A 25,505-nucleotide genomic window follows, 5' to 3' on the forward strand; every position below is an offset into this window, starting at 1 on the left:
ATAATCTGGATGGTTCCTGAGTTGATGGCCACCAACGCTGCATTTACTGAAAGTACAAAAGTGAATCTCTTTGACACAAGTCTCTATCTGCCTCATGAAAGGGGGGGCAACAGTCTGTGCCTCCATTTGTCGCGGGGGGAATGAATTGAATAACCTCTCAGGCTAACCTGGCCAGGAGGAGCGATGAGTGTGTGGCATACAAATGATGACGACATAAACGCAGCGGCTGGGTGCTCAGTCGTGCGAGAATATAAACTGTGCTGTGATCATCTGCTTTTCTGATGCACCTGACCCCCCCGTCATTGTTAACACAGGGCTAATCTAGTTCACTACATCAGACGTGAAAAAAAAACAACAAAAAACACATTATTAGGTTTTTGGTGTCATCTTAAATACAGAAAGGCAACACACACACACACACACACACACACACACACACACACAAAGGATTATCTTGAAGAAGCTTAATTGTTTCCCAGGCAACTAGTTCCCCCACTAAGACGATGACTGTGAAATTTCCGCTAGCGATTATTTTACTTTCAAATGACTTAGCTGTGTCCTCAAGCTAAATCCTTCATGTGAGCCAACCTAGTTTTAAGACGGAGGGGGGTGGGGGTGAAATAGATTAGAGACCTCGAGGAAAAAAACAACATCTCTTTTAGCCCCCGGTACAATAACAAAACCGAGCCGTGAGCTGAAATGAAAAGGTTAGCTCAATGTTTATCGTTAATGATGGTGGGCTTCTGATGAGACCCAGCAGGGGTGATTAATTCATGCAATAAACAAGGCCGTCTAGGGTGTAGTAATTTCAAATTGCCAGATGAGTCACACAAAGCGGTTTTCCTTAATCATTTTAAGCAGGTGCCTGAACGGATATAGCCAATCACAGTGGTCAGAAAACATCAGCATCTCCCACAAGTGTCAACAAACACTGGCGTCCATTTTCTTTCTTAATTTGCAGTCGAGTGCTGATTCAGAGAGTAATTATTGTGCAGTAATAAACACAGGCACAATCAATGACAGTGTCACTTTGTGTGGTTTGGGTTAATAAAATCTGGCTTCCTCCCAAAGGTATGCCTTTTGTCATGTCCGCAGAGACCGATGCACATGTGGCCTGCCGCTCGCTCGCGACCGTATCTCTTCCTCAAAGGGCTCAGAGCCGCGACAGTGGCACATAATAACCATTGTCTGTGGTAAATCCCCAGCGCAGCGAGCTGGGGGGGGGGGGGGACCCACACGAGAATCGAAACAGGTTTTAAAGTCACACCGCACACTTGTTTTCCACCATTTCAGAGGACCAGAATACTGTCATCTAAAGAAAAAAAAAAGGCAGCATGCATTATGCAGCAGCAGCAACAACAACAACTCCACAGTGGCCTTAAGTCACTCGAATACACCAAACAAAAAATACAAACAAACAGCAGCAGTATGCGGTGAGTTACAAAAACACAACTGCATTACATCTCCTTTTTTTTTTCCCAGAGAAAAGCCATGAAAGCAGCACATTGCTGCTGCTGCCCATATCAGCTTTACCATCTACACTCAGGGTTATGAGTCATTACAGCAATGCTCCGAATGTGTAACATCTCCTTACCTGCAGTTGGGAGGTGGGTCTAGTGTTATTTCCGCAAGCTCTTTTTGAATCCTGCAAAAGAAAGATTTGCAAATTAAAATTCATCTGAAAGAGTGGAGATTTCCTTGGTGCATTTATTCAGTGATACAAAAGCTTTCAAAGAGGTGTGGTTGCCTTTAACCCAAATCTCTAACGGAAAAAGAGATGCAGACGACCTCCAAAGAGGTTCTGGCCTTTCCCCTAAAAGAAAGTTTTTCTTGTAATTAGGATTCCGTTTACTCAACTAGAAAACACCTTTTTTTCCCCTATTAAATGGCTTATAAATGAGATTCTAAAAACTCAATATGATACTACAGTACTGATGTCGAGTCTGCTTAAATCATAATCAAGTGTCCACACCTGTGGTCGACTACGCAATTAGACATTGCTGCCCTCGATAGTCTGCACCTAAAATACTAACTGTTTATATTAATTGTCTTTATTTTATTAAATGCCAACACCAGGGAACAGTTTTCTGTGATTTTACAATCGTGCCCACCACTAATCGGGGCTGCGGTGCTCCTCACCCTCCCTGTCAGGGGAAGATGTGAACTTCCCCTCAAGTTAGGTGGAAAGTTCTGCAATAGGTTCATATAGACAATGACTGGCTGTATGTCAGCCCTGATATTTAACCTGCTGACATGTAATATGTGTAATAACAGTGTGGCTTTGCAATACAGTTCTCCACACTGATGATGATGATATAATTATTGATGCTTTAATATGATCATTTTCATGAGAGTCATACTAAACTGAACATGCTTCACTATAGTTTCATTCAGAAGCTCCACAAACAACCAACATTGACATGACAAGCTCATGCTTGTGTGTGTGTGGGAAGCGGTTACACTGATTTATCAGCATCATGGGAGAAAACAGAAGGATATTTCTGACAGTTTGATTGATTTTTGAGTTACAGAGTAATAAGATTGTACTTGGAGAGACGCTTGCTTTGTCAGTGGAAAGCTGCTGTGTGTTGTTTGGCATGATGAAGAGTGGAGGACAGGCAGGTGCAACATTTTAAACATCTAAAAACAGGCTGAAGGAGTTAGTAGAACTGTGAAGAAGGTAAGGAAGCAAAGAGCCAAAATATGTCATGATGTAATTCCACCTTTTCACTTTCACCTAATATCCACCCACTTTTCTTTTCAGCCATAATTGTATGTCAGCATGTAAAAGTCTCTTCATGCTGGAAGTTAGACTATTTCTAACTTCCAGCATCCACCCACTTGGGCCACACGTGCATTATGGAGGGTGGACAGTGCTACAATAGTAGGTGCACATTAACCTCCTCTCCTTCCGCTCCTGCAGTGATACTACTGGTTATTGCCAAGTGCAGCCTTATTCGGCACATCCGCGCGAGGAAAGAAGTAATTACTAATTTGTGCCACACATTTTAGTGATATTAAAAATATGATTTGGTTTCTTAAGAATACAATTAACTGTTTCAAATAGCTCATAATAAAAATGCAATACGTCTATGGAGAGCATGTAATTTTGTCCATTAGCTTGTGCTCAGCTTTGATTGCCAAATGTTTTCTTACTTTTAGACTAGTCCGTTGGTGTGATTTCTTTCCACCCTCCTGTTTAAAACAAGTCAATTATTGGCCAGCGGCTTCCACATCAGCCACACCACCAAGAAAAAAAGAAACTGAGAAGTGAACAGAAGTTGCGGTTTTGGACAATTGTTGATAGTTGCCTTAAATATATGCAAATCAGTCATGCTTGCTTGGGTAAAAGTAAAACTACTTACAGTTTATAACAGTGCAGATTTCAAGTGTTAGATCGCAAATATAACCAGATTAAGTACTCCTATTATCTGTTTATTAAGCACGAGGATAAATTAGACAGCTTTGATCATTTGCTACAGATAACCAGAAAATTGGGATTCAGGCACTGCTGCACAAAAACAACGCTGAAGTCCGCCCATGTTTTGGCTTTTTCTGCTTACAAAACCCCCCCAGAGATGTTCATAATGTCAGTCTCTGTTATAAAAAGACTCAGTGGCCTAAGCCAAGTGGTTGCATAATTCTCTCATCGGCTGTCTTTTTTGGGAATAAGTGCGAAGACTGGTTGGAGGTAAGTGTTGGTGGTGGTGTAGGCTGTGGAGCACGAGGCGCATCCAGTCGAACAAACAGGCTGGAACGAGAATCTCTCTTTATAAATGACAGCAGTGACACCTCAGCGCAGAGCTGGGTGAGTTTCTTCCTTTCTGTGGGTTAAGCGGCACACTGAATCGCGTGGATGTTTGAAATGACAATGCCTGTGGGACTGCAGTCTTTTTATATTACTTCACACCCCTGGGGCACAAGAAGGGGGAGAGGCCTTCAGTTTAACAAACAACTCCTGTGTAAACGCTCGGCTCTCAAAGCCAGATTCAAGCCCTCTCTTCTTTTCTTACCTCTTGGCACTAGTTGAAAGTTTAGCAGCGGTTTTACTCGAGATCTTAGTCTCCTTCTTTTTGGGCTGTGCTTGCTCTCGCTCCTGTTCAGCAGGTACCGATTCCCGTTGCTCAATATCCGAGCTTCCCCCGCTTGTGCTGGGGCTGTCGTCTGGTCTCTGCACTTCGCTGGACATCGTGGGCCCTAAAGCAATAAATGAACATGCAAATATTAATAGGTTGCAAGTTTCCACAATGTCTGATAGTTGGGTAGACTTGGGGACAGCAAAATGTACTTAATCTAAATCAAAAGCTGGGTGTGGGCGAGGGTTAAAATTGTGCAGAGTGAAAGCTGATGAAAAGACATTTGTCAAAGCTTACAGTGCAGCAGATTACACATGTATAAGGCCCCTGTTAAGAATATAATGAGACATTCACCCAATCATCTGCTAGGGGTTACAGACAGAGCAGTCATTAGGTAGACTCCACTGGCCTAGATTTCTAAAACAAACTAGAGGTCCTGTCACTGCTCTGTGTCATACTCTCTCCTCTTCTTTACTGGATAATGTGGTAGTAGTTTGAGACACAGAAAGCTCTTTGTGGATGAAAAATATAAATATCAATACACTACCCTGGTTCTGTTGCTCATTTGTTTACAAATGACAAAGACAACGCAGGAACAGGGGTGTGTCCAGAGTGGGGGCCGTGGGGTGGCTTCAGCCCCGACTGAAAATTATTTACATATTCTTTTGCAGATTTTAAACAAATAAATCTACTTTTCCTATGCTATGTTACGTTTTGTAAGTTATCTAAAACCTTACCACCAGGGGGCATCATTTTACCTCTGGGCAACTTAAAATGTTTTGTTCTTTTTACTTTTGGCAATTCTTTGTACCTCTAGTCTCCATTTCCTCAAGAAACTTTCCTGTGCTTTTGCCAGGAAATCTTTATAATTAAGAATTTCCTACAATGCTTCATCTAGTGGCAATAGCTGGTATTTCATGAAAGTGCTGCCCAGTGCTTGCCGAACTTCAGATGATTCAGCTGATAACTTGAGCTCACCTTGGGAGGTTTTAAACCATTTAAAAAAACCCAAACTGATAATAATAATGACCTTTTAGATTAAATTCATGTTAAAAGTTACACGCAGTAAAGCTAGTGATGTAAGTTTTGCATTACTTGCATGAATACATTTGCGTTAAAAACCCATGAGTGTTCACCCCAAGGAGTCAAAAGGATAAGGAGTAAGGCCGATAGCGCGAGTCAAATTACAGTAACATGAAGTCCTGCAGAGGCCCTATGCTTCTTTTCTTTTCTTCATCTAAAAAGCATCAAAGAAAGTGTCCGAGCTAGTTGCCTTCAAATGATCTCAGTAAACTTTCCCTCCATTTCTGATCATCAGTGATGTCAGGAGAATACCAGCTGATGGGTTTTCACAGTGCACAGTGAAGCTAATTTTCTATTCTATATCCACCTCTATTCAAGCCCTTACTTTTTCATGTAATTATGTTGCATTAAAAGTTATGAAATTGGCGGGCATGCACCAGGGGGTGCCCAAAAAAGAAAGGGGGAAAAAAAAGAACATAACTGGCAGCAACATGGCAAATGAAAACCATATCCAGTGATTTAGACGGGGTGGTGCGAAGTGGACATTCTAAGGTAGAGGTGACTGACCAGAGATGGGAATGTCCAATAGCAACAAACCATCAGTGACAAAGCAACGGACAACAAGCAAATACTGCAATTTGGCAAAATGCTTTGTAGCAAGGTAATCCTCTAATGCATTTACCACATTCAAATGTCAATCTCAAGCCTCACAGTTGCATCTGTCCTCTTGAAGTTACTGAATGCAGCTGATTGTCAGCAGTGTCTGGTTGCTGTTAGTTGCTACCCTTTGACTGTGTTGCCACTTTACAAAAAAATTTAAAATAAATCCCAATCTGTGGTTAAGCACCATTTTTCATGTCACACCATGAGCCTGAAATTGGTACCCAACATGTTTTTCTCAACGTTTTTCTGATTCAGATTTTTTCTGCCCCCCCCCCCCCCAATATGCTACCTGTTTTTTGTTTTGTTTTTCTAAATCCTGGAAACGCCCCTGGGCTTGAATAAATACCATGAACTTATTTTTTAAAAGCAAAACTGATAGATTTAAGCTCTCTGATAGGCACGAAATGAATAAAAGCGATCAACTGAAGCGGGGGATAGGTCGTCTTTCTATGAGGGGGGGGGGGGGCGTTTCACGGTGACGGTAAGGACACCAACGGCTGAAACGTACCCGGTTTCGAGATGCCAGGGTCCGTATATCCCCTCAAAAATAACAACGGACACAAGTTAAGAGGTGTGTGTGGCATAAGACATCACTTCATTGCTTTGTCAGAGCAAGGAGGTCAACATTTGTGGGGGTGAAGCACACAAAAGGGGCCGGCTAAAACAAAAGCGACCATAAACATAATTGGGAGCTAGCTAACGTTAAAAGGCCGGGGGGAGGAGGAGAAGGGTGCGTTATATTACCGCTGAGGGGGGTATTTAAAGGGAAAAAAAGAAGCAGAAGCAGGCCTCGGTGTTTTAAACTCAATGAAAATGCGCATAGGAGAAGGCGTTAATGCCGGACTCGTCCGACGGCGAGGCTGATGGAGGACGGTGAGCGGCGGCAGTGCCAGCGGAGCGGTGTGCGGTGGCGGTGCGGGGGGTAAACGTGTGGCTCCTCGCCGTTTCTGGAGTGTCCACATTGTGCGGTGAAGAGCAGTGACCCTGCCTCGGCACAAAGGGAGGCTCGTCCCACACATCCACCACCACCACCACCACCACCACCTCCCCCTTCTTTTCCTCCTCCTCCTCCCTTCTTCTTCACTGGAAAACGACACTTTTTACGGGACATTTAGTTACTTTTCGCGGATCTACGGCGGCTGAACGCGTGTGTCGACCTTACCTGACAGCTGGCCGTCGATGCTGCAATTCCGCGTCGTAATCCCAAGGTACCGAAAAAAGTATATCCTCTCACGGCCGCCTGCTCGCTCCCGTGTCCTTGCTATTTAACTGGAGGTAGCAGCAGCAGAAAAGCGATTACAGAAAACTGAGGAAGCCCCGGACCGCCTCCGCGCGCGCTCCCGGTCTGCGCACACCGCTCGTGCACGTGCGCCGCATTGGTGAGAGAAGTAGCCTACGCGAGGCCAAAGCAGTAAAGGGCCTAATGAGTAAGTTTTTTCTTTTTTTAATACGAGGAATAAAATACGTTAGTCGTGTAACAATAAGTCACCATATAAAATGTCTTTATCAGCCTGTGCAGGAGCGTAGCCAGAAATTATGAGCCCCATGTGTGCAAGAAATACCCCGCAGCCCCACTACTTCCCCTCCCAACTCCACCCTATTGCAATGTACACAGCTCACGGGTATTTAAGCCCAATTGCAGCATATGTACACACATTGTAGCGCATGATGTGTTTGCTTATTCTGGTAGACACTTGTAAGACTGCAAAGTTGGTTTGAAATCGTGTGTATCACAATAAAGCTGGATTTAAAGCTGCAGTAGGGAACATGTTTTGGTGTCTCTGGGGGGAAAATCTGAATAAGGTTTCAGTATGTTGTAAAGGAACATATAAAATGTCTTTATCAGATTTTACTGAGTGTGTTCAGGAGCGGAGCCACAAATTACGAGCCCCGTGTGTGCAGGAAATGTTTTTCCTTTATATTTTTCCTACTCTACCCTATTGAATTGCACACAGCTTAAAGCCCCAACTCCTGCAACTCTGTGCACACACAGAGTATTTATTATACATTTGTTTGGTATAATCAACACTTTTATGAGTGTAAAGTAGTTCAGAAATGGTGGACATTGATAACTCAGTTTAAAGCTACAGGGGTTTTGGCTCCTCAGGACAAAACCCCCCAAACAAACTAAAAAAAAAAAACCCTACAGTTTGTCAGGATGTTGTAACTTAAGCTAGGATTCGTGGCATTGACCATAATTAATAGTTCAGACCTTTTTTACACAGTATGTATTTCCCCCACCTCCCATCTGTGGAAAATCACCAGTTATTGACATTCACATGGATACTTTTCCCTTTTTTTGCTGGAGATTTACAAATAAGTAAATAAATAGCTAAAACATGTCTATTTATTTATTATTGAGCATCTCACCCGTCCAACTTACAGTCCTGTCGTCCTGCAGCCTCCACTGTAGGATGTTTGCAGCTGCTTACAGTCACAGCCTGTGTGCACATGGGGTCTTTACCTTACAAATGACTCCTGTTGTTGTGAACTGGCACTATATAAATACATTTAAATGTAATTAGTTGCATAAATATACACTTCCCTGTTTAGTGGCGCTTAGGACAGAAAGGGGACGGTTTGTTTTTAATCCATACACATTTAAATGTCTTGAAAAATAGGCTTTGGCTGATGTGAATTTCTTTATCATTAAGTGCAAAACTCAGATATATTCATCTTTAGGAAGATGTGATAGTTTTGCCTCTGCTGAAAGCAGTCATTCCTCTGAAATACATACCTATTTTTAAACCATGCAGTGGAAGAAAATCCAATTGCACCTCACATTTTAATATGTTGTGGAAATGAAAGCCACAGTTGACAGGTGTTCATTATTACACAACATTTTATGGAAACTCTTTGTTTGACGTTTCGATCTTTCGCATTGTTAACTCTGTGTAAACATGTTTCAGTCAGAATGAGGGATTGCTGTAACGGTGGCTGAGAGGCCTGTTTCCAGTGCTCTCCCTTTACGCGCTCACAGGCTTTGATACATGCACGTGTGAGAGGACGGCGCCGTCCCACTGTGAAACCAGTATGTAGTCGAGGTCTTTCTGATTGAATTTTTTGTCCCTTTATATACGCTTTCCATTTAGTCTGCTTGAGAGAATGCGTAGCCCACAGCACTCTAGCGCTGTACAGTGATGACTGTGTGAGTCCACACAGAGGAAGTTTTGATGTTAAATAAAAACATGTGTTACTAATCTTATGATATTGCTGTTTTTAGAACTGAGAGGTGTTTCATAATGGTGGTTTGAATGAGCCTTGCACCGAACGGGATTATCTGGTTCAGTAAAACAGCCTGCAGCATGCATGCGTGTGGTTTTATTTACGTGAACCGAGTCATCAACCAGTGACCACACAAATTTACACTGAAGAAATCTGACGTGTTTAGACACAGCTATAAGATTCTCAGTCACACAGCAGCTTACACGAGTCAGACTTGTTCTGGCAGAAACCGCTACTGCTGCCCTTAGTTACCGATTCTGTTCATTGCTTTTATGAAAGGAATTTCTAGGTGAATCCAAGAGATGGGGGGTGGCATGTCTGTGGTCTCAGGATCATCGTCTCTGCTTTTTGCAGATCCTGTTGGCCTCATTGAGTGAAAACCTCCAGCTTTCATGGTGGTGGTTTGCAGCTAAGTGTTAAATGGCTGGGATGAAAAGTTTGAGGCTATGGTTCTTGAAACTGTGGAGGGCCCACTCTTGGTTTGGGAATCATTTGGGGTCTCAAGTGGAGAAGTTCAAGTTTCTCGGTTCTTATTCATGAGTGGGGGGAGAGTGGAGCCACAGATTGATGGATGAATTGGAGTGATGGGGATGCTGCACCAGTCTGTGGTAAAGAGAGAAGTAAGCATGAAGGCAGGCAGATTTACTGGTCGATCTACATTCCTGTGTTATGGCCATGAGCTGTGGGAAGTGACAGCTCATTTCTGTTGATCGCTGATACGATCAACAGAAATGAGGTTCCTCAAAAGGGTGTCTGGGTTAGGAGCTTGTCATCCACCTGTTGAGGTGGTGCAGGGTTCTGACCAGGATGCCTCCTTGACGCCTCGTAGGCGAGGTGGTTAGAGCATGCCCCTGCAACCTCGACCTGGGTAAGAGCCAGAAAACAGAGGAATATGGGAAGTAAACAATAAAGTAAAGTAAACCTTTTGAGTGCATGGTGTAGTCCTGTTAGCACAGTCTGATCCAGTGCTCTTATGCATCAAGTTTGCCTGTTATTTTTCTTTTAATCACAGTCTAAAAGCATGAGTACTGATTGGAATACTTTGCAGAAACCTTCAAGTGAAAAAGATCTGCTTTTGAATGTCAAATTCCTAATAAATTAACGTGACGAATTGAATCTCAAGCCTGGCAAACTGGTGTTTCATCACCGATCGTGGCACGACAGCAGCGGTGACGTCAGTTGAAGTCTGTGAACATTCAGCGCTTAGAGCTTAGAGGGGACATTGGGCTTCAGCTTGAACACAGAGCCGTGACTGTGCTTTCACATCCAACTAAGAGTGGAAATCTGTGGCTTTGAAGATGCATGCAAGCAAACAATAACAGATTCGCCCTGCTCTGTGCCAATTGATGTGAAAATCATGATTTTACATAAGCAGCAGGGGCACATGCAAAAGACAGTGAAGATGAAAAAAAGAAGAGAATTGAAGCGTAACAACAAAATCTGAGCTCATACATTCACCTACCAGCATTTTTAATGGAGCTTTCAACTACATGATTCAATGGTGATTTCCACAATGAAATTGCATATCCAAATAGATAGTAAGTGGGTATTTGAGATTAAAGAGTTACAAATGCTGTACCCAAAGATCTAACACACATACCCCCCCTCCGTGAGAAGAGAAGAGACCCACTTACATCAGTAAATGTCACATCTTTTGTCTAAAGCTGCTTTCAAATGTGCACTCCTCTCCATTAATCCAGAAACATCTCTGTTCCTCTGTTCTATGTTTGCTGCATGTCTGATTGAGTACCCTGGTCAATTTCTGTAAAACAGCAGAAACAGAAATCTTTAAATGTTGGACCTAACAGGACTGACGTGTCACTTGCAAGCCAGCACACGTTTAAACGTGTGCAGTTGCGATAACAGATAGCTATGCACATGTTTATGACTATGCATTACTTTGGTAGTCCTTGTGAATTGTTTAGCTTACTAGAAAACTAAGCAAAAACTAAGAAATCTAAGCAAAAATAACACGTTTAAGAAGTCCTGGGTCTGAATCCCAGATGAGTGTTCATTTGTTACGCTCTCCAGAGAGTCCACGCTTCAGATGTGGAGAAGGAACAATAAACGTATACGAGGAAAAGGAGGCAGGGAGTTAAAAAAGGGTTTAATTGATAATTTAGCTTAAAGGGACAGCCGAGCACCTGTTTTCAACAAAAAAAAAAAAAAACAGAGCAAAAATGCTGAAATAAAACTGGGAAACAATGATGAGAATTAACGCGCACTCTCCCTCAAGCAAGAATAAACACATAGATTAAGCATTCTCAGGGTTAATTACTAAGACATTTCCTGGTTATACAGGAAAATGGGTGGCACCTAAGGCTGGGAAGACAGCAACACAACACGCCCACACAGCAGAGTCAAAGTAGGCCTCGTTGGCCTGCAACATACATAATAACTGTCTAATTTCCAAAGAGATTAAGACCTTTGTCCAAGATGCTTTTTCCCTGTTCGCATTTCAGCTGAGAGGTCTCTCTCGCTCTTTCTTAGTCTGTGTACAAGCATCCATCAGTCACCGCAGCACAGTGAAGGAATCACACAAACAGAGTCTGCACAAAAGGCAGATTACGCTTCACTGGAGTCAGAGAGGACAATGTAAGAGCAACAAGTTTGTTTCATGTTTAACAAATATTGCTGTGGGTCTCTCATTGTTGTGAGTCTGTCTACAAGAAACTGTGAGAAGCGTTAATTTAAAAGAGCCCCACTGCCCGAATGATTGTCAGTGCAGCCTGAAATGTTGTGTGTCTTATAAACACAAACTGAAGGGGAAAAAAGAGGGAATTCAAATTTAATTTGTACAAAAAGCTGGGCTGTGAATGGTCAGTGTGAACTTCCAAAATTACAGCGTGACCGTGCTCATTAGACTCCAGCTGGTACAGTATCGCCTTAAGATAAGTAACTGAAACAGAGAGGTGATTTTTCATTCTTTTTATAGGCTGTGGAGAAATTAATTTCCTCACAGTGCCCGTGTAACGCTGGAATTATCGCCCTCACAGCTGTTGCAAGAAGTTGGAAAATCAACCAAAAAAAGCATCATTTTGAGGCAGCGTGTGAATCACGACGTAGCCACGGGGAATCGCTTACATGAAGCTTTCACCCACCTAAATTTAACCACGCACTGACTCCGGTGGTGGCGGATGACATTTAGTGGCATCTTTTTGGATAGAGTTCTTTGTGACACTCTCATTGCACTCCATTAACCCGTGATATCCATCAATATCTGGAGCTGTGACATCACCGTTTTTGGTGAAACAAATGCGGACAGGACCCGAGGCTCTGCATCAGGCAGCACGATAATATCGACTAAACCCAACGCTGCTGAGCTGAACAACCACACCCCAAAGAAATAGCTCTGTGATGTTTTAACTGTAGTGGAAAAGTCAATGCATGAATTAAATACTTTGTTCAGTGATTCACTCCGTTCAAACAACACTGTGCTCGTGCAGCACTTTCATGAAATATTGAAAGTAAGTGTGGTGCACTCGCTGTGAAACCGTGCAAACTCTCCCATCCACACAGCTGAGCATCCGTGAAGCACTAAAGCACTTCTTCAGTCTCAAACAGCAGTTCCAATCCCCATTTCACTTCAGGTTAAATAACTGCCAACTGGTCAGATAAAATAAGAATGAATTCATTTTGCAGACACTACTCTTGCTATTTGCCATCTTTAAATAGCCTTAATTCCATATAGATGGTAGATAATTGCAGTCTTCACAAGATCTGCGTCTCATAGTGTAAATATGAACACACCTCCACACAATAATTGACTACTGAATTAGCGGGCATATTTATCATTATTAAAATCACAGCTTTGGTGCTACTAGATAGTGTTAACTGCTTGTTATAGCCACACATGGTAAAACCCTCAGCTTAGCAGCTGAAGCATGATTAAAGAATTTTATGGCTGCATTAAGGCACTTACACACTGCTTGTGCTGAAGGCTGGGGTAAAATAGTAGTTTCATTGGAACATTAAGTTATTAAAAGGGACCTCGTATGAATATTTCCACATTTTTATTCATGCACTCTCATCCCTGCTCATCTTCTGTTTTACACAAGCAGTTCTACCTCACCTTTTAAACCAATTTTCTCTTAATTGTCTGTCCCACATAAGCAGAGGGTTTGAGCAGCATTCGGGCCACACAGGTCTACAGACCTCTTGGCAACCACCTGGTAACCACTGCTCATGGGGAAAAAGTTAGTATTCCCTGACAGGTTAAAAGGGGATTTCTAGAGGTTATTGGCAGTTGCTGTGAAATGTATTGCTAAAGCCAGGCTAAATGCCTGATTTAGGCTTCTGTGGGAGATCTTTGTGGAGTCTAGGATGTAACCTATGTAGGTGGCTGATGTTGTGGCCAGCACTTATGCCTATGCTGTGCTGGCACAGCATAGGCAATTACCATGTGGTCGTGTCCCAGCGTTTTATACACCGGCCAAACGACAGAAACAAATAAAATACTGGCACTTTTTTCCCTCCTCAGTCTTTGTTGTGGTCGTGTTTTTTTCAGGTGTAAACATATTTTTCCACATCCCCTCAAATCCGTTACGATAGTTTCAGAAATCTCCAAGAGTTTGCTGGCATTTGTGAATCCTTACACTGCTGGTATGATTGTTATTTCTTATACTTATGTAATTATTATTTTTTCTCATCCCCTTTGTGATTGATTTTATTTACATATAGCCAGCAGCATCCAGCAACTGCTCGGAACTTGGTTGGGGAATACAGATTTTTTTCCCCCAAGTGGCTGAATGTTGCCAGGGTGTGGTGGACTGGTCTCTAGGTCTATATGACTGAGGCTTTTAGTGGGAAGATGACCCAGTTAGAAATATCTATAAAGAGTCAAGTGCAGAAAAAAACTGTCTGAAACTGAGTTTTTTAAAGCAGTCTCACGGGGATTACTTGTACATACTCTGACCTCATTATTTAAAACTGTATCCGTGTTTAATATGAGTACCAACCATTGTAATAAACAGACGGTTTGAAAGAGTCCACTCTCTGTGAACGGCCATCTTTGAACAGAGGCGGTGGTTTACGACACCAACTCTCTGCCATCTATAATCCAGTTTTGAGATCCCTTCCCAGACGCCTTAACGCCCACTCACATCCTGGGCCATCTGATCTCACAAAATCACATGATAGGGTGGGGCCAGGTTTCACAATGAGCTCACCCGAAACCCTGGCTGATTGTGACCTGTTTTCACACCTTGGCTCATGTGATTTTGTAGAGGATCATTAGGGGGTCCATTGTCCCTCTTAGGGGGACCCTCCCACAGGGCTTAAATCTGAGACTCTGCGCCATTTGATCCTAGAACTGAAGAAGCTTCTCGGATGAGAGGTGAAACGTCTTTAAGCAACTTAAAGAAGTTCAAACGCTTTTCTTTCGAGGCTCTTTAGACTACGACGACCTGGATGACTGAGAACCTTCACAGACAGCCATTGTAATAGTATCTGTACGCAAATTACAGAAAATAACTAAAAGGATATTAAATCACCTTTTAAAAACTGGATTAAAGCTTGAAATGAAGTAGGAACAGAAAATCATAAGAAAAATATTTGCCTTACTTCATCAGGTTTAGTTATTTATCTGATTTAACATCTTTTCTTCTTTCTGGCTCAAATGCTGCTAAAATAACCAAACTCCTTCCCAACATCCATTAAAGTTTCATCTGCTCTCATCCATCTCTTTTGTTTCAACTTTTTAAAATTCCAGCCTGCTGGTCTGATTTACATGTAATTGTTACCGTGGCACATTTGAAAAGTCCTCAGCGGAGGGTCTTTGAGGAGTGTCTCGCATTTACCGGAGTTTGATGGCTCTCATTATGCTTAACACAAAACAGCTTAAGCAAGGTAACTGCAACCATATGACTGCCAAGTCAGATTAAGTCGTCCATGTGTTAGGGTGAGTGAACATAAACGTTGTCTGTAGTAAAGTACTATTATATAGTTTCATAGAGGATAAAAGGTAAACCCGGAGAATGCGGTGCCTTATGTAAGAAAGGTGATCGCTGGAAATGAAAGTCACACTTACATTTCTAAAGAGTCTTTAATGCCTGAACTTGCACTAGTATTTTCATGTAATACCAGTTTATATGCAACAATTTAGAGAGAAATATTCTGCTCTAAAAGCCATTATATTTATATTACAGCATTCTACTATTTTTCAAATTGAACACAAACACATGCTTATAAAATCTGGAAGACAGATGTCGTTTTAAACCAGCTTTAGAAAGTAAGTGCTTATTAACGATTAATTCATCAGTAGCGATAGCCTTATTAGAGGACATAATAAGAAAACAAAAGGTGACAATTTTCTTTCCTTTTCAATTGAGTGACATTTTATATGCAGGTGTTTTATGAGATTTAATTGACGGCAGTAACGACACAGTGCATATAAATGCAAACTTACTATACAATTATAGCACACACTGTGTAGAATGACCTATTTCAGCATGGTGTATTTTATATTACTTATTGATTTAATAATATGTGCAACTTCGAGTTAGACAGTTGATATGAATATGATATGAACAAAGGTCTTAATCTCTTTAAGGAATATTTAGCACATAGCAGGCAGTACTTAAACTCAGCCTCATTCTCACTGCTGTAAAGTTGTTTGGTTTGGCCATAATCACTGTAACTCTCTCTCTGGGTTGCTGAGAGCTAAAACCTTTATTGTGTGGATTAATAACCCCATAGGCAGAGGTAATGGCTTACTTGGAAGCACTGTTCTTTTCTTCTGCCTCCCCAAGAGTCAATCCACAGTGATCTGTGGGCACGCCTGAGGGCAAGCTCGGTCGTAAACTACGAGAAATAAATTGTTTGATAACCAGTGCCTGATGGGAACTCACTGAGTGAAATGTCAGTTAATTACATTTATGCATATTTTGGCAGCATTTCTTCACATGCAGAAAAATAATAAATCATGATTTATCCAATATGCTTTGCAGACTCATATCCCCGTGGGATGACTGTTCAAGAATCAATAAAACACGTAAAGGCTCAGTCTGTGATTGCAGCAGGCTTTTCATGTTTTGTTTACACAGAGATTTATCAGATTCAGATTGTTTACTTTCACTGGAAAATGTATAGCCTGAGAATTTGCCACGTGCACTGAAGGTGTGTACTGGCATAATAGCTTTTATATTATTCGGTTGTAAAAGGTGTGCAATAATTAAACAAACTAGAATATGAACTTTTACAAGGAAGGAACGATCGTGGCTCAAGAGTTGGCAGTTCGTCTTGTAATCGGAAGGTTGCCGGTTCGAGCCCCGGCTCAGACAGTCTCGGTCGTTGTGTCCTTGGGCAAGACACTTCACCTACCGCCTACTGGTGTTGGCCGGAGGGGCCGATGGTGCAATATGGCAGCCTCGGCTCTATCAGCCTGCCCCAGGGCAGTTGTGGCTACAACTGTAGCTTGCCTTCACCAGTGTGTGAATGTGAGAGTGAATGAATAGTGGTATTGTAAAGCGCTTTGAGGGGTCCCGAAAAGCGCTATGTAAATGCAATCCATTATTATAAAAATATTAGATTTTCCATGTAGGATCAAATTCAACAACTTGGGAAGCTGTATGAAATATAAATAAATTAAATGGTTTACTAATCATGGAAGCCTGCATTTAACCATAACTGTACTGAGATGATGGACAAAACAAAGAAAAGTGATTATTTTGAATTTACTGCCAGCACCAAACATTCTGCCTGTGTTTGCAACTTTCTCTGGAGTGTTTTTATGGTGTTGATGGCTTCCTGTTGCTTTAAAGGATCTTAAAGAGGACGTTTAAATCGACTTCTTACACCAGTTTGTCTCCAGTCCTCATAAAAATCACACTGTGTAGATGCTTTACATTCTTTGCTTGTAGGGAAGGACAAAAAAAACAGCGTTTTATTTGCTTAAGCTCCGATTTTTTTTTTTAAACCAGAGAATGACTCATTTGTTTGACCCATAAACATGAACCCTGAAAAGGGGCCCCGGGGCGAACAGTTTCTTTGCAGTCCCTGATTACCCGCTATTTATGGTAATTTGTTGAAACATAAATTCATTTGGGAATATGCAACGTGCACATCAGAGCAAAGGTAAAATGGCTGTGTGGAAATGAAGATGCCTTATCAGAGAGCTTTATCATTTGAGCTGACACTATAATTTAATGGTCAGTTGGTTTATGGAATATAATGGTGCATTTTTCATAAAGCGACTGACACAGAGTGAATATGGGGCCCGGGGGAGCTGGAGCCCTGAGGCTGTAACCTTGTTGGTAAGGCAACACATTAGGCTTTATTGCATCTTTTATTCCCATGTCTCTTTGACTTGAAAAAAGAAAAACACTCTCCACAGTTAGAAAACAGCACACACATATATATATATATATATATATATATATATATATATATATATATATATATATATATATATATATATATATATATATATATATATTTAGATTTTGCATCATTTAATGAAGCTGTATTAAACTTCTGTGTAATTTGAGGGAATATTTTTATGACTGCAGCATTTCATTACGTGGATTCTTTTTAGGCTTCTGCTGCACTGTTTTCACTGCATTACCCTGTAATTCACTTTAACATATTTGGTGTCCTGGGAAACTCTGGGATCTAGGCTAGAATTAAAAATTGTGCTCTGGGTTTGAATAATCTCACACGAGTTTGCAGGCAGGGACACACCAAATCGTCTGCTGGGCTGAAGAGGGTTGGCTCCAAGTCTGAGAAAATACTTATTTATGAAGTTCACTGTGCTGAGCATTAATTAAAGAAGACTGGGAGTCTGCATCTCTCTCAGCAGCTCTCTGAGTTATAAATTCTCATGAGTGAAAAATATAAATCTGAAATAAAAACAGTTTTGTTTTTACTTAATGAGTAAATCGGATCAACACCTTCACTTAGACCAATGACCTTGTGGTACAGCAGCACTGATGATCGTTTACAAACTGAAAGATGTTCATAACTTGTAAAAACTTGTACATTTTTTATATTTTTTGTGCATTGTGGTTAATCTTCACCAGAATTTCAAATACTTTTATTTTCCCTGCACTTCAAGAGCCAAAAATGAGCACACAATGAATAAAGTTAGCGATGTATTTGACTGAATACCAAAAGGTAAACAGGTTGTACGTCACAAATTTAAATCTCATCAATTTATTTTGACCATGTCAGCAATCATGGTAATGGCAAACATCGCATCCAGTACCGTCTTTTCCCCTCTCCAAAACACCAGAGTGGTTAATAGTAGTTTCGTCTTTAGCACTTTGTCTATTTGTTGAACATGTAACTGTGAAACACATATTCTACTCCCTTAAAGCAGGAAATAAAAGGTCTACACTGTGACTCAGTTATGGAAAAAAATATTTGTTTATTTTTATTTTTTGGTATCATTTCTGGTTGTTTGGCACCTTCTCAGTAAAATGAGTTATAAGTAATAAAATTCAAAACCACAGTGTGCAAATGTAAAAAAAAACTGCAGTTCCTTAAGTGGCCACTTGAGGTCGGCTATAAGATAAGATAAGATAAGATAAGATAAGATAAGATAAGATAAGATAGAAATTTATTAATCCCTCGGGTGGGTTCCTCTGGGAAATTCGACTTCCAAAAAAAGCACAGCAACGACCGAAGTTACAGTTACAGAACTGTTATATATATATATACACACACACACACACACACACACACACACACACACACACACACACACACACACACACACACACACACACACACACACACACACACACATATATATAAATACAGAGACAAATATAAATAAAATATACAAAGGGGATAAATAGAATAAATAGGAATAAAAAATAAAAATACAAGTGAATTGCACATTTCAAGTATTGAGTCTATTGCACTGTTGACTATTTACAAAAAGTATTGCACAAGGTATTGTACAGTGAGGTGCAGAGGCACTGCAGCTTAGTTGTTCCCCCCTCCTTTGTCCTCCTGTTTCCCCTCCCTCTCCCCTCCAGAGAGGAGTTAAACAGTCTGATGGCGTGTGGGACAAAGGAGTTTTTAAGTCTGTTAGTTCTTGTCTTGGGGAGAAGCAACCTGTCACTGAACAGACTCTTCTGATTGTTTATGGCCGTGTGCAGAGGATGCCCAGCATTGTCCATAATGTCCATCAGTTTCTTTAATGTCCTTTTCTCTGCCACTGTCACCAGAGTGTCCAGCTTCATGCCGACCACAGAGCTAGCCCTCCTGATCAGTTTCTCCAGCCTGGATGAGTCCTTCTTTGCTGTGCTGCTCCCCCAGCACACCACAGCATAGAAAAGTACTCCAGCAACCACTGACTGGTAAAACATCCTCAGGAGCTTCCTGCAGATGTTAAAAGACCTCAGCCTCCTGAGGAAGTACAGTCGGCTTTGGGCTTTTTTATACAGGTGCTCTGTGTTGCATGACCAGTCCAGTTTATTGTCCACCCACAGCCCGAGGTACTTGTACTTGTTGACCACCTCCACCTCCTCCCCCTCTATCTGAACCGGCAGTGGACCTTCTCTGGACCTCCCGAAGTCCACAACCAGTTCCTTAGTCTTTGAGGTGTTGAGTTGCAGGTGGTTTGTGTGACTCCATGCGACAAAGTTCCTCACCAGACTTCTGTACTCCTCTTCCTGATCATCCCAGATACACCCCATGATGGCCGTGTCATCTGCAAACTTCTGAATATGGCATAATTCAGAGTTGTAGCAGAAGTCAGAGGTGTACAGGGTGAAGAGAAGAGGGGACAGCACAGTTCCCTGTGGTGCTCCTGTGCTGCTGACCACTGTGTCAGATGTGATGTCCTTCAGCCTGACGTACTGTGGTCTGTCGGTGAGGTAGTCGGAGATCCAAGCCACCAGGCAGGGGTCCACCTCCATCCTGTTCAGTTTTTCCTGAAGCATACAGGGCTGGATGGTATTAAAGGCACTGGAAAAGTCAAGAAACAGGATCCTGACCGTGCCTTTTCCCCCATCCAGGTGTGAGTGGGCTCTGTGTAGGAGGTACAGGATGGCATCCTCCACTCCGACACCCACCTTGTATGCAAACTGTAGTGGGTCCTGGGCATGTTGTACCTGTGGTCGGAGGAGGTTGAGGAAGAGCCGCTCTAGAGTCTTCATAAGATGTGACGTCAGTGCCACCGGTCGGAAGTCATTCAGCTCATTGGGCCGGTTCTTTTTGGGGACCGGGACGATGCAGGATGTCTTCCATAGGGCGGGCACTCTCCCCAGTCGCAGACTGAGGTTGAAGACTCGTTGTAGCGGCTCCCCAAGTTCAGCAGCACACGCCTTAAGCATCCTAGGACACACCTTGTCTGGGCCTGCTGCCTTTCTGGGGCGAAGCTTCCTCAGTTGCCTCCTGACCTGATCCACTGTGACACTGTGAGATGTTTGGGAGGAGGGGAGGGGGGGAGATGTCTTGCTGCTGAGAGAGGGATTGGAGGAGGGGGGTGTCATGGTGTCAGGAAGGGGGGGAAGCGAGGGAGGCAGGAGAGTGGGGAGAGGACTCTGTAGTGAAGGTGAGGGTGAGGGTGGGGGGGTTGTGGGCTGGTCAAACCTGTTGAAGAAGTTGTTGAGTTCGTTTGCCTTCTCCACAGTCCCCCCCACTGTGCTTTTCTTGGTGTTGTGGCCTGTGATGGTTTTCACACCATTCCAGACCTCCCTCATATTGTTCCTCTCCAACTTCTGCTCCACCTTCCTCCTGTAGGTGTCCTTTGCTTCCCTCAGGCAGCGTTTCACCTCCCGCTGTGCTGCTTTCATCTCCTCCTTCACTTTGCTCCTATATACTCCCATATTAAAGTACCCAACTTTACAGAAGAAATAAAGGCGTTTTAATTCCTGTGGCTGATACCTCATTCATGGCTGTTCTACTTTGCGTATTCTTTTAATGTGTATAACTCCTCTAATTTGTATTAAGGGTTAAAGTTTTGCATTATTAGAGATGTGATCAATTCGAGTGACAGGCAGGTTCTGTCTGGTCTTTTTCAGTGTATTAAAAGGCAAAAAACATTTAAAGGTTTACACATAGGTGGCAGTTGTTCCATCTGTCTGATAGTTTTAAGTTTGTTCTGTTTAGCCTGTTTTCTTGCTCGCCCAGCTTAGCAATATGTTTAATGTCTTGTCTCCACTAATACAACTATGGTCCAAAAAAGGAAAAAAAAAACCCCACAATGATGACAGTGAAGTTCAAGACTTCAGAATTGTTGTTCTACGTTAATTAAATATATGCACTCTATGATCGTACTGGATTATTCTCCAAAATTAGTTCTTGTGATTTTGGTCACAATACGGAGTATTACAACTACGCATTCCTGCTATAGCTATGACAATAATATCATTATTAGAGATTCTTTTGCCCATGATAATTGTGTATTAAAAATTCGATAACCCCAATCTTGAGTTCCAGGAATCCCCGACCATGAGGAAGGGGAAGGGCAGGAGCTTTCCAGAGCAAAAGTGCGAAGTGTAGCTAAAAGTGTAACCATACAGTCGGCTATTTATCATGATAAGAAAGTTATAGGGATCACAGAGGTGAGCTGGTGAAGTCGATATTCTTGAAACTAAATCATTAGGGTCAGTATCAAGACAAATATTTCTATAAATAATTTGTATTTTGTTGTCAAACTGGACTCACTGAGATATTTTCTATTACTGTTCAAACAAGACAGATCCTTCCAGCAATATCATATCTCTGCAGCACACGTTCTACCACTGCTTTCTTTGTGTGCAGGTATTTGTTTTTTTGCATCAAGAGATTTTACTATGAGATCAGAATAAACGAATGCACAAATTGTAGAAGGATAAATTTGTTTTGGTACTGCAACGGCTGACTTTAACGCTCACCCAAGTTGGCAGGTATGGGGCCCAGTGTCAGTTCAAATCTGGCTGAGTGCGTAACACATCACCCTGATTCAAATGAAGGTCCTTGGGATTACCCTCCACAGTCATTAGATCAGCATAATAAAGGGACTCTGACCAGTGTAAGAGGAGGAGGTGTGCCTAGGGTCGGGTACTTGGTGTGATAGACAGCGACCTATTAGGCCTACACGTGAATGGAGGACGCTTCATTGAATTCACTTCCTCAGTTTGTCCCTGGCAGGCCCCAAGGTCACGTCTGCTCACTGCTGAGGAGGCTTTTGTGATGGAAATCCAGTGGATAAAGTTTAACCCCTAGAACAATCCAAAACCTGGTCCTGCATGTTCACTAGCTTCCCTCGTTCACCCCTCGTGCTCCAATCCAGAAGCAGTAGGCTGCAAGTCCTGTGGCAGAGCCTTGTTATCGGACCCTCCTGCAGATTGGATGCATGAGTGTTAAGTGAGCTTAAGTGGGTTTTCATTGTATTCTTTATATTTGTCACAGATGTTGCTGTGAGCGAAAAAGGCACGGGGGTGGAGGAACAGAGGGGGAACGAAATCCATCTGTAATAATCTGCATTCATCTGCAGAAATAAGTCGACAATCAAAAAACAAGTCTGTAAAACTGATAAGATTCAGTGGTTTTGATGGCAAGAGGCCACTGTCAACATTTCGGAATCACACCGTCCCCCTTAGGCCAAGCTGCTTTTCTTCTCATTCCCCTTTTCTGAGAGCTGTGCTTAGACTGAATATTAAATTATGAGATTAATGCTGGTTCAGCCTACGTGAGCTCAGCTAGTAGCCACGTCTTTTATAGTGCAGAGAGAGAGAGAGAAATCATACCATCAATGCTGAATATGCCCATCTACCAGCTCCGTACGTTCTCATTATTCATCTAAACGCTAATCTGCTCCATGTCAGTTGACTGCCTTTAATATTTTTCATGCCAACAAGCAGGATTCATCTGTTGTGTCGTTCTGCTGCTTCATCGTGATCTTCTTCTCTGTTCTGCAATCAGCATTCAATCAGAGATTCAGGCTGCGTGTCTGTAAAAGTGACAGTTTACTGTTTAATGACACGTTTGAAAACTGGGATATGATCTGCTTCAGAAACGGGCAGCAGAAAACAAGAGACTATCAGCTCTGTGAGGCTTCACTTAGCCATAGCGGTGCTTTTAACTGAATGCTAATGTGGCTAATAAGCATGCAAAATGGGAACTGCACATATTTTACATGCAGGCTCTGAGGCGTACTACAACATATATTTAATGTATGCTGCTTTTAAAAAGAGAGATTTCTAAAAAAAAACCCAACCCTGGGGTGTTTCTGAATTACTGGTAACAGGCTGATTTGCACTATTGATTTCTGTTACTTCATATTAGGCTATTATTGATTGATTGTACTGATCACATGCACAGTATTCTTATAGTGGATCCAATTTAAAAGTCTGTTTTCTCTATTGCTAGTATTTTGTGAGTCTGTGTGAAAGTTCTTGTGGGAAAGCGCCGACTTTCTGCAAGAGGAACAACCATGAAGGTAGTTTTGATTGCCCATTTTTGAGATGAAAGATACTGTTGCAAATCTTTACGGATGAAGTCTCGATCCATTAAGTAACTGGTCTTTATGGCACTGTTAGTCTTGGATTTTCAAACATGAACATTAGATCAAGCAGACAACCAGTTAGTTTCTGTCCACAATCCCAGAATTTCCATTGATTGTCATACACGGTGCCCTGTTTAAGCTCCTCTAGCTTCCCTTAAGTTGTTCTTCGAGGTCCTGCTTTTACTGCTCTGTCTGACTTAATTTCTGTCTCCATGTTGAAGGATTAAATTAGCCATGTGGTCAAATAAAATTAAGCTTATGCCACTGGAAATATTTTTCTGATGAATAAATAATAAAATATAACTTGAAAAGCACTTTACATATAGGTTGATTAACAGTGAAATAAAATATGTACCTTCAAGTAATTGCAAATCAGCTTGTGAGAAACAGAACTGGATGGTTATCCCTCGATTAGTTACTAGTTAGTTTCATTCAGACCTCATGATTCAGCAGAGGTAAAATCAAAGGGATTCTTTATTTTCAGATTGTTTGCCATGTTTATTTCATTTTTTATGTGCACTGTAAGGATGATGAGTCCATTTCTTGAGCCAAAAATGAGAATTATTGTATAAAACAGGTTGCAGCAGCATAACACGTGCACCAGTGCGTCAGTGACAACAGTGTAGCAATTCCAGCACAGCCTAACCTGATTCCAGTTCTCTACAGCAAACTGTAGCTCCACTGTCTTTATGTCCATCTGCTTATGAGGACTCTATTTTAATGTGTTCAGCAACTGAATAATCTTTATTTCATCCCTATTATGTGTCTGTATGTGTGTCACTTCCTGCCTTTGAACACAAGGTGGGGCTGTGAGACCTGCACTAATCACCCGACCTCCCACTCTCATGTTTCTCATTTCCTCTTGGTGCTGCTGTCATCTTTAATGTCACGGTGGTGAAGTGAAGAAGGTGTGACCGGGTTGGGAGATTGTGTGTGTGCATGTGCGTGTGTGTATTCCTGAGGGTCTTGTTTTCTCTCTCTTGCTCAGGCATGGCAGTGCTTGATTTGCTTGGAATTGCAGCTCAGTGATGAGACAAAGCAAAGCGTGTCAAGGTCATTCAAAGCTATCATCTCTCTTTTTCAGAAGTGAGAGCCGCTCGGCAGCGGAGCATGGGAAGGATAGGTTCTTTAAAAGCTTTCCTTATAGTCCCATAAGCATGGAAAAATGAACTCCTGGTCCAGAATCGTTTGATGCTCAATGATCCTTTGAGGCTTTAAATTGTTTTACCAGGTGTAATCATCCTCCTGAAATGTCACAGAAAGGCATTTGGTCCTAATGGACTTTTATAGCGTTTCTTTGATAGGATTGAGTCCTTAAAACCAGCTATAAGTTGGTATGAAAGTGGATTTTAGCTGGAAGAGAAGAAAAGGTACACCTCTCAGGTAATAGCTGAAGCAAGAAGCATGTCTTTACTGTGAAATGAAAACCTTGTGTCAGCAGAAAAAAAGAAATCTCACTGAGCTGGAGGTTGGAAAATTGAGTCTAGTCTGCCTGCGTGACTTCCATTCTGATATTTGTGAGTTCAAAACAGAGATGATGATGTTGATTTCTCTCTTCAGAATAAAGTACTCACATAATGCTATGAAGCTGACTTTTCCCCACAACAGCACCAAAACAAATCAAATTCAAGGCTGCAGGGGAGGTTTTTATTGCTGTCTTGTTCTGTTTGAGGATCAGTCCCGTGCAAGTCTATTTTCAAGCAGAGCTGGATGCATTCCAGTCTGAGTCAGAGCTGAAGACTTTGCTGCAAAAAATGAGCATGAGGTTTGTTTTAACATCATTGAACAACACATTGTTTACCTATATGTATTTAGTGAGCAGGTTTATGTTGCACACAATAGAAAATGATTTTCATTTATGTGCTCAGCATATAAGCACACCTGGGTGTTCCTCAGCCCTGGAAGCCAGTCTGTGTCTTTCCTGAGAGCAGCTGGGCTTTGGATGCAAACCAGTGACCCTCCCTTTGATGTCCCACATCTGTTGTGTCACATCACAGCAATTTAACACGCACACGCACACATACGCATGTACACTGACCCCTCCAAACGCCTTCGAAGCTTATGTCTTCTATGTTGTG

At 42.0% G+C, this 25,505-nt stretch overlaps 1 protein-coding gene and 1 long non-coding RNA gene across 8 annotated transcripts in view; one reads left to right on the forward strand and one right to left on the reverse strand.

Annotated features, from left to right (window-relative positions):
* LOC146659840 (ubiquitin-conjugating enzyme E2 E2) overlaps positions 1 to 7,064 on the reverse strand; it is a 38,539-nt gene extending 31,475 nt beyond the window's left edge. The window contains exons 1-3 of the mRNA XM_085423792.1: positions 6,925 to 7,064; positions 4,014 to 4,197; positions 1,595 to 1,645 (exon numbers count right to left, since the gene is read on the reverse strand). Coding sequence (XP_085279918.1) covers positions 1,595 to 1,645; positions 4,014 to 4,189 — 227 coding nt within the window. The 5' untranslated portion in view covers positions 4,190 to 4,197; positions 6,925 to 7,064. The remainder of the gene's footprint in view (positions 1 to 1,594; positions 1,646 to 4,013; positions 4,198 to 6,924) is intronic.
* LOC146659841 (uncharacterized) overlaps positions 7,041 to 25,505 on the forward strand; it is a 30,637-nt gene continuing 12,172 nt past the window's right edge. For 5 of the 7 annotated variants that reach the window (XR_014913821.1, XR_014913819.1, XR_014913820.1 and 2 more), the window contains exon 1: positions 7,041 to 7,189. This is a non-coding gene — a long non-coding RNA (uncharacterized LOC146659841). The remainder of the gene's footprint in view (positions 7,190 to 25,505) is intronic. The other 2 variants (XR_014913825.1, XR_014913824.1) reach the window with 2 other exon arrangements.

This window comes from Rhamphochromis longiceps, linkage group LG11 (assembly GCF_057381845.1).
Source record: "Rhamphochromis longiceps isolate RC_006_pf linkage group LG11, R_longiceps_female_GT1.1, whole genome shotgun sequence".
NCBI classification, from domain to species: domain Eukaryota; kingdom Metazoa; phylum Chordata; class Actinopteri; order Cichliformes; family Cichlidae; genus Rhamphochromis; species Rhamphochromis longiceps.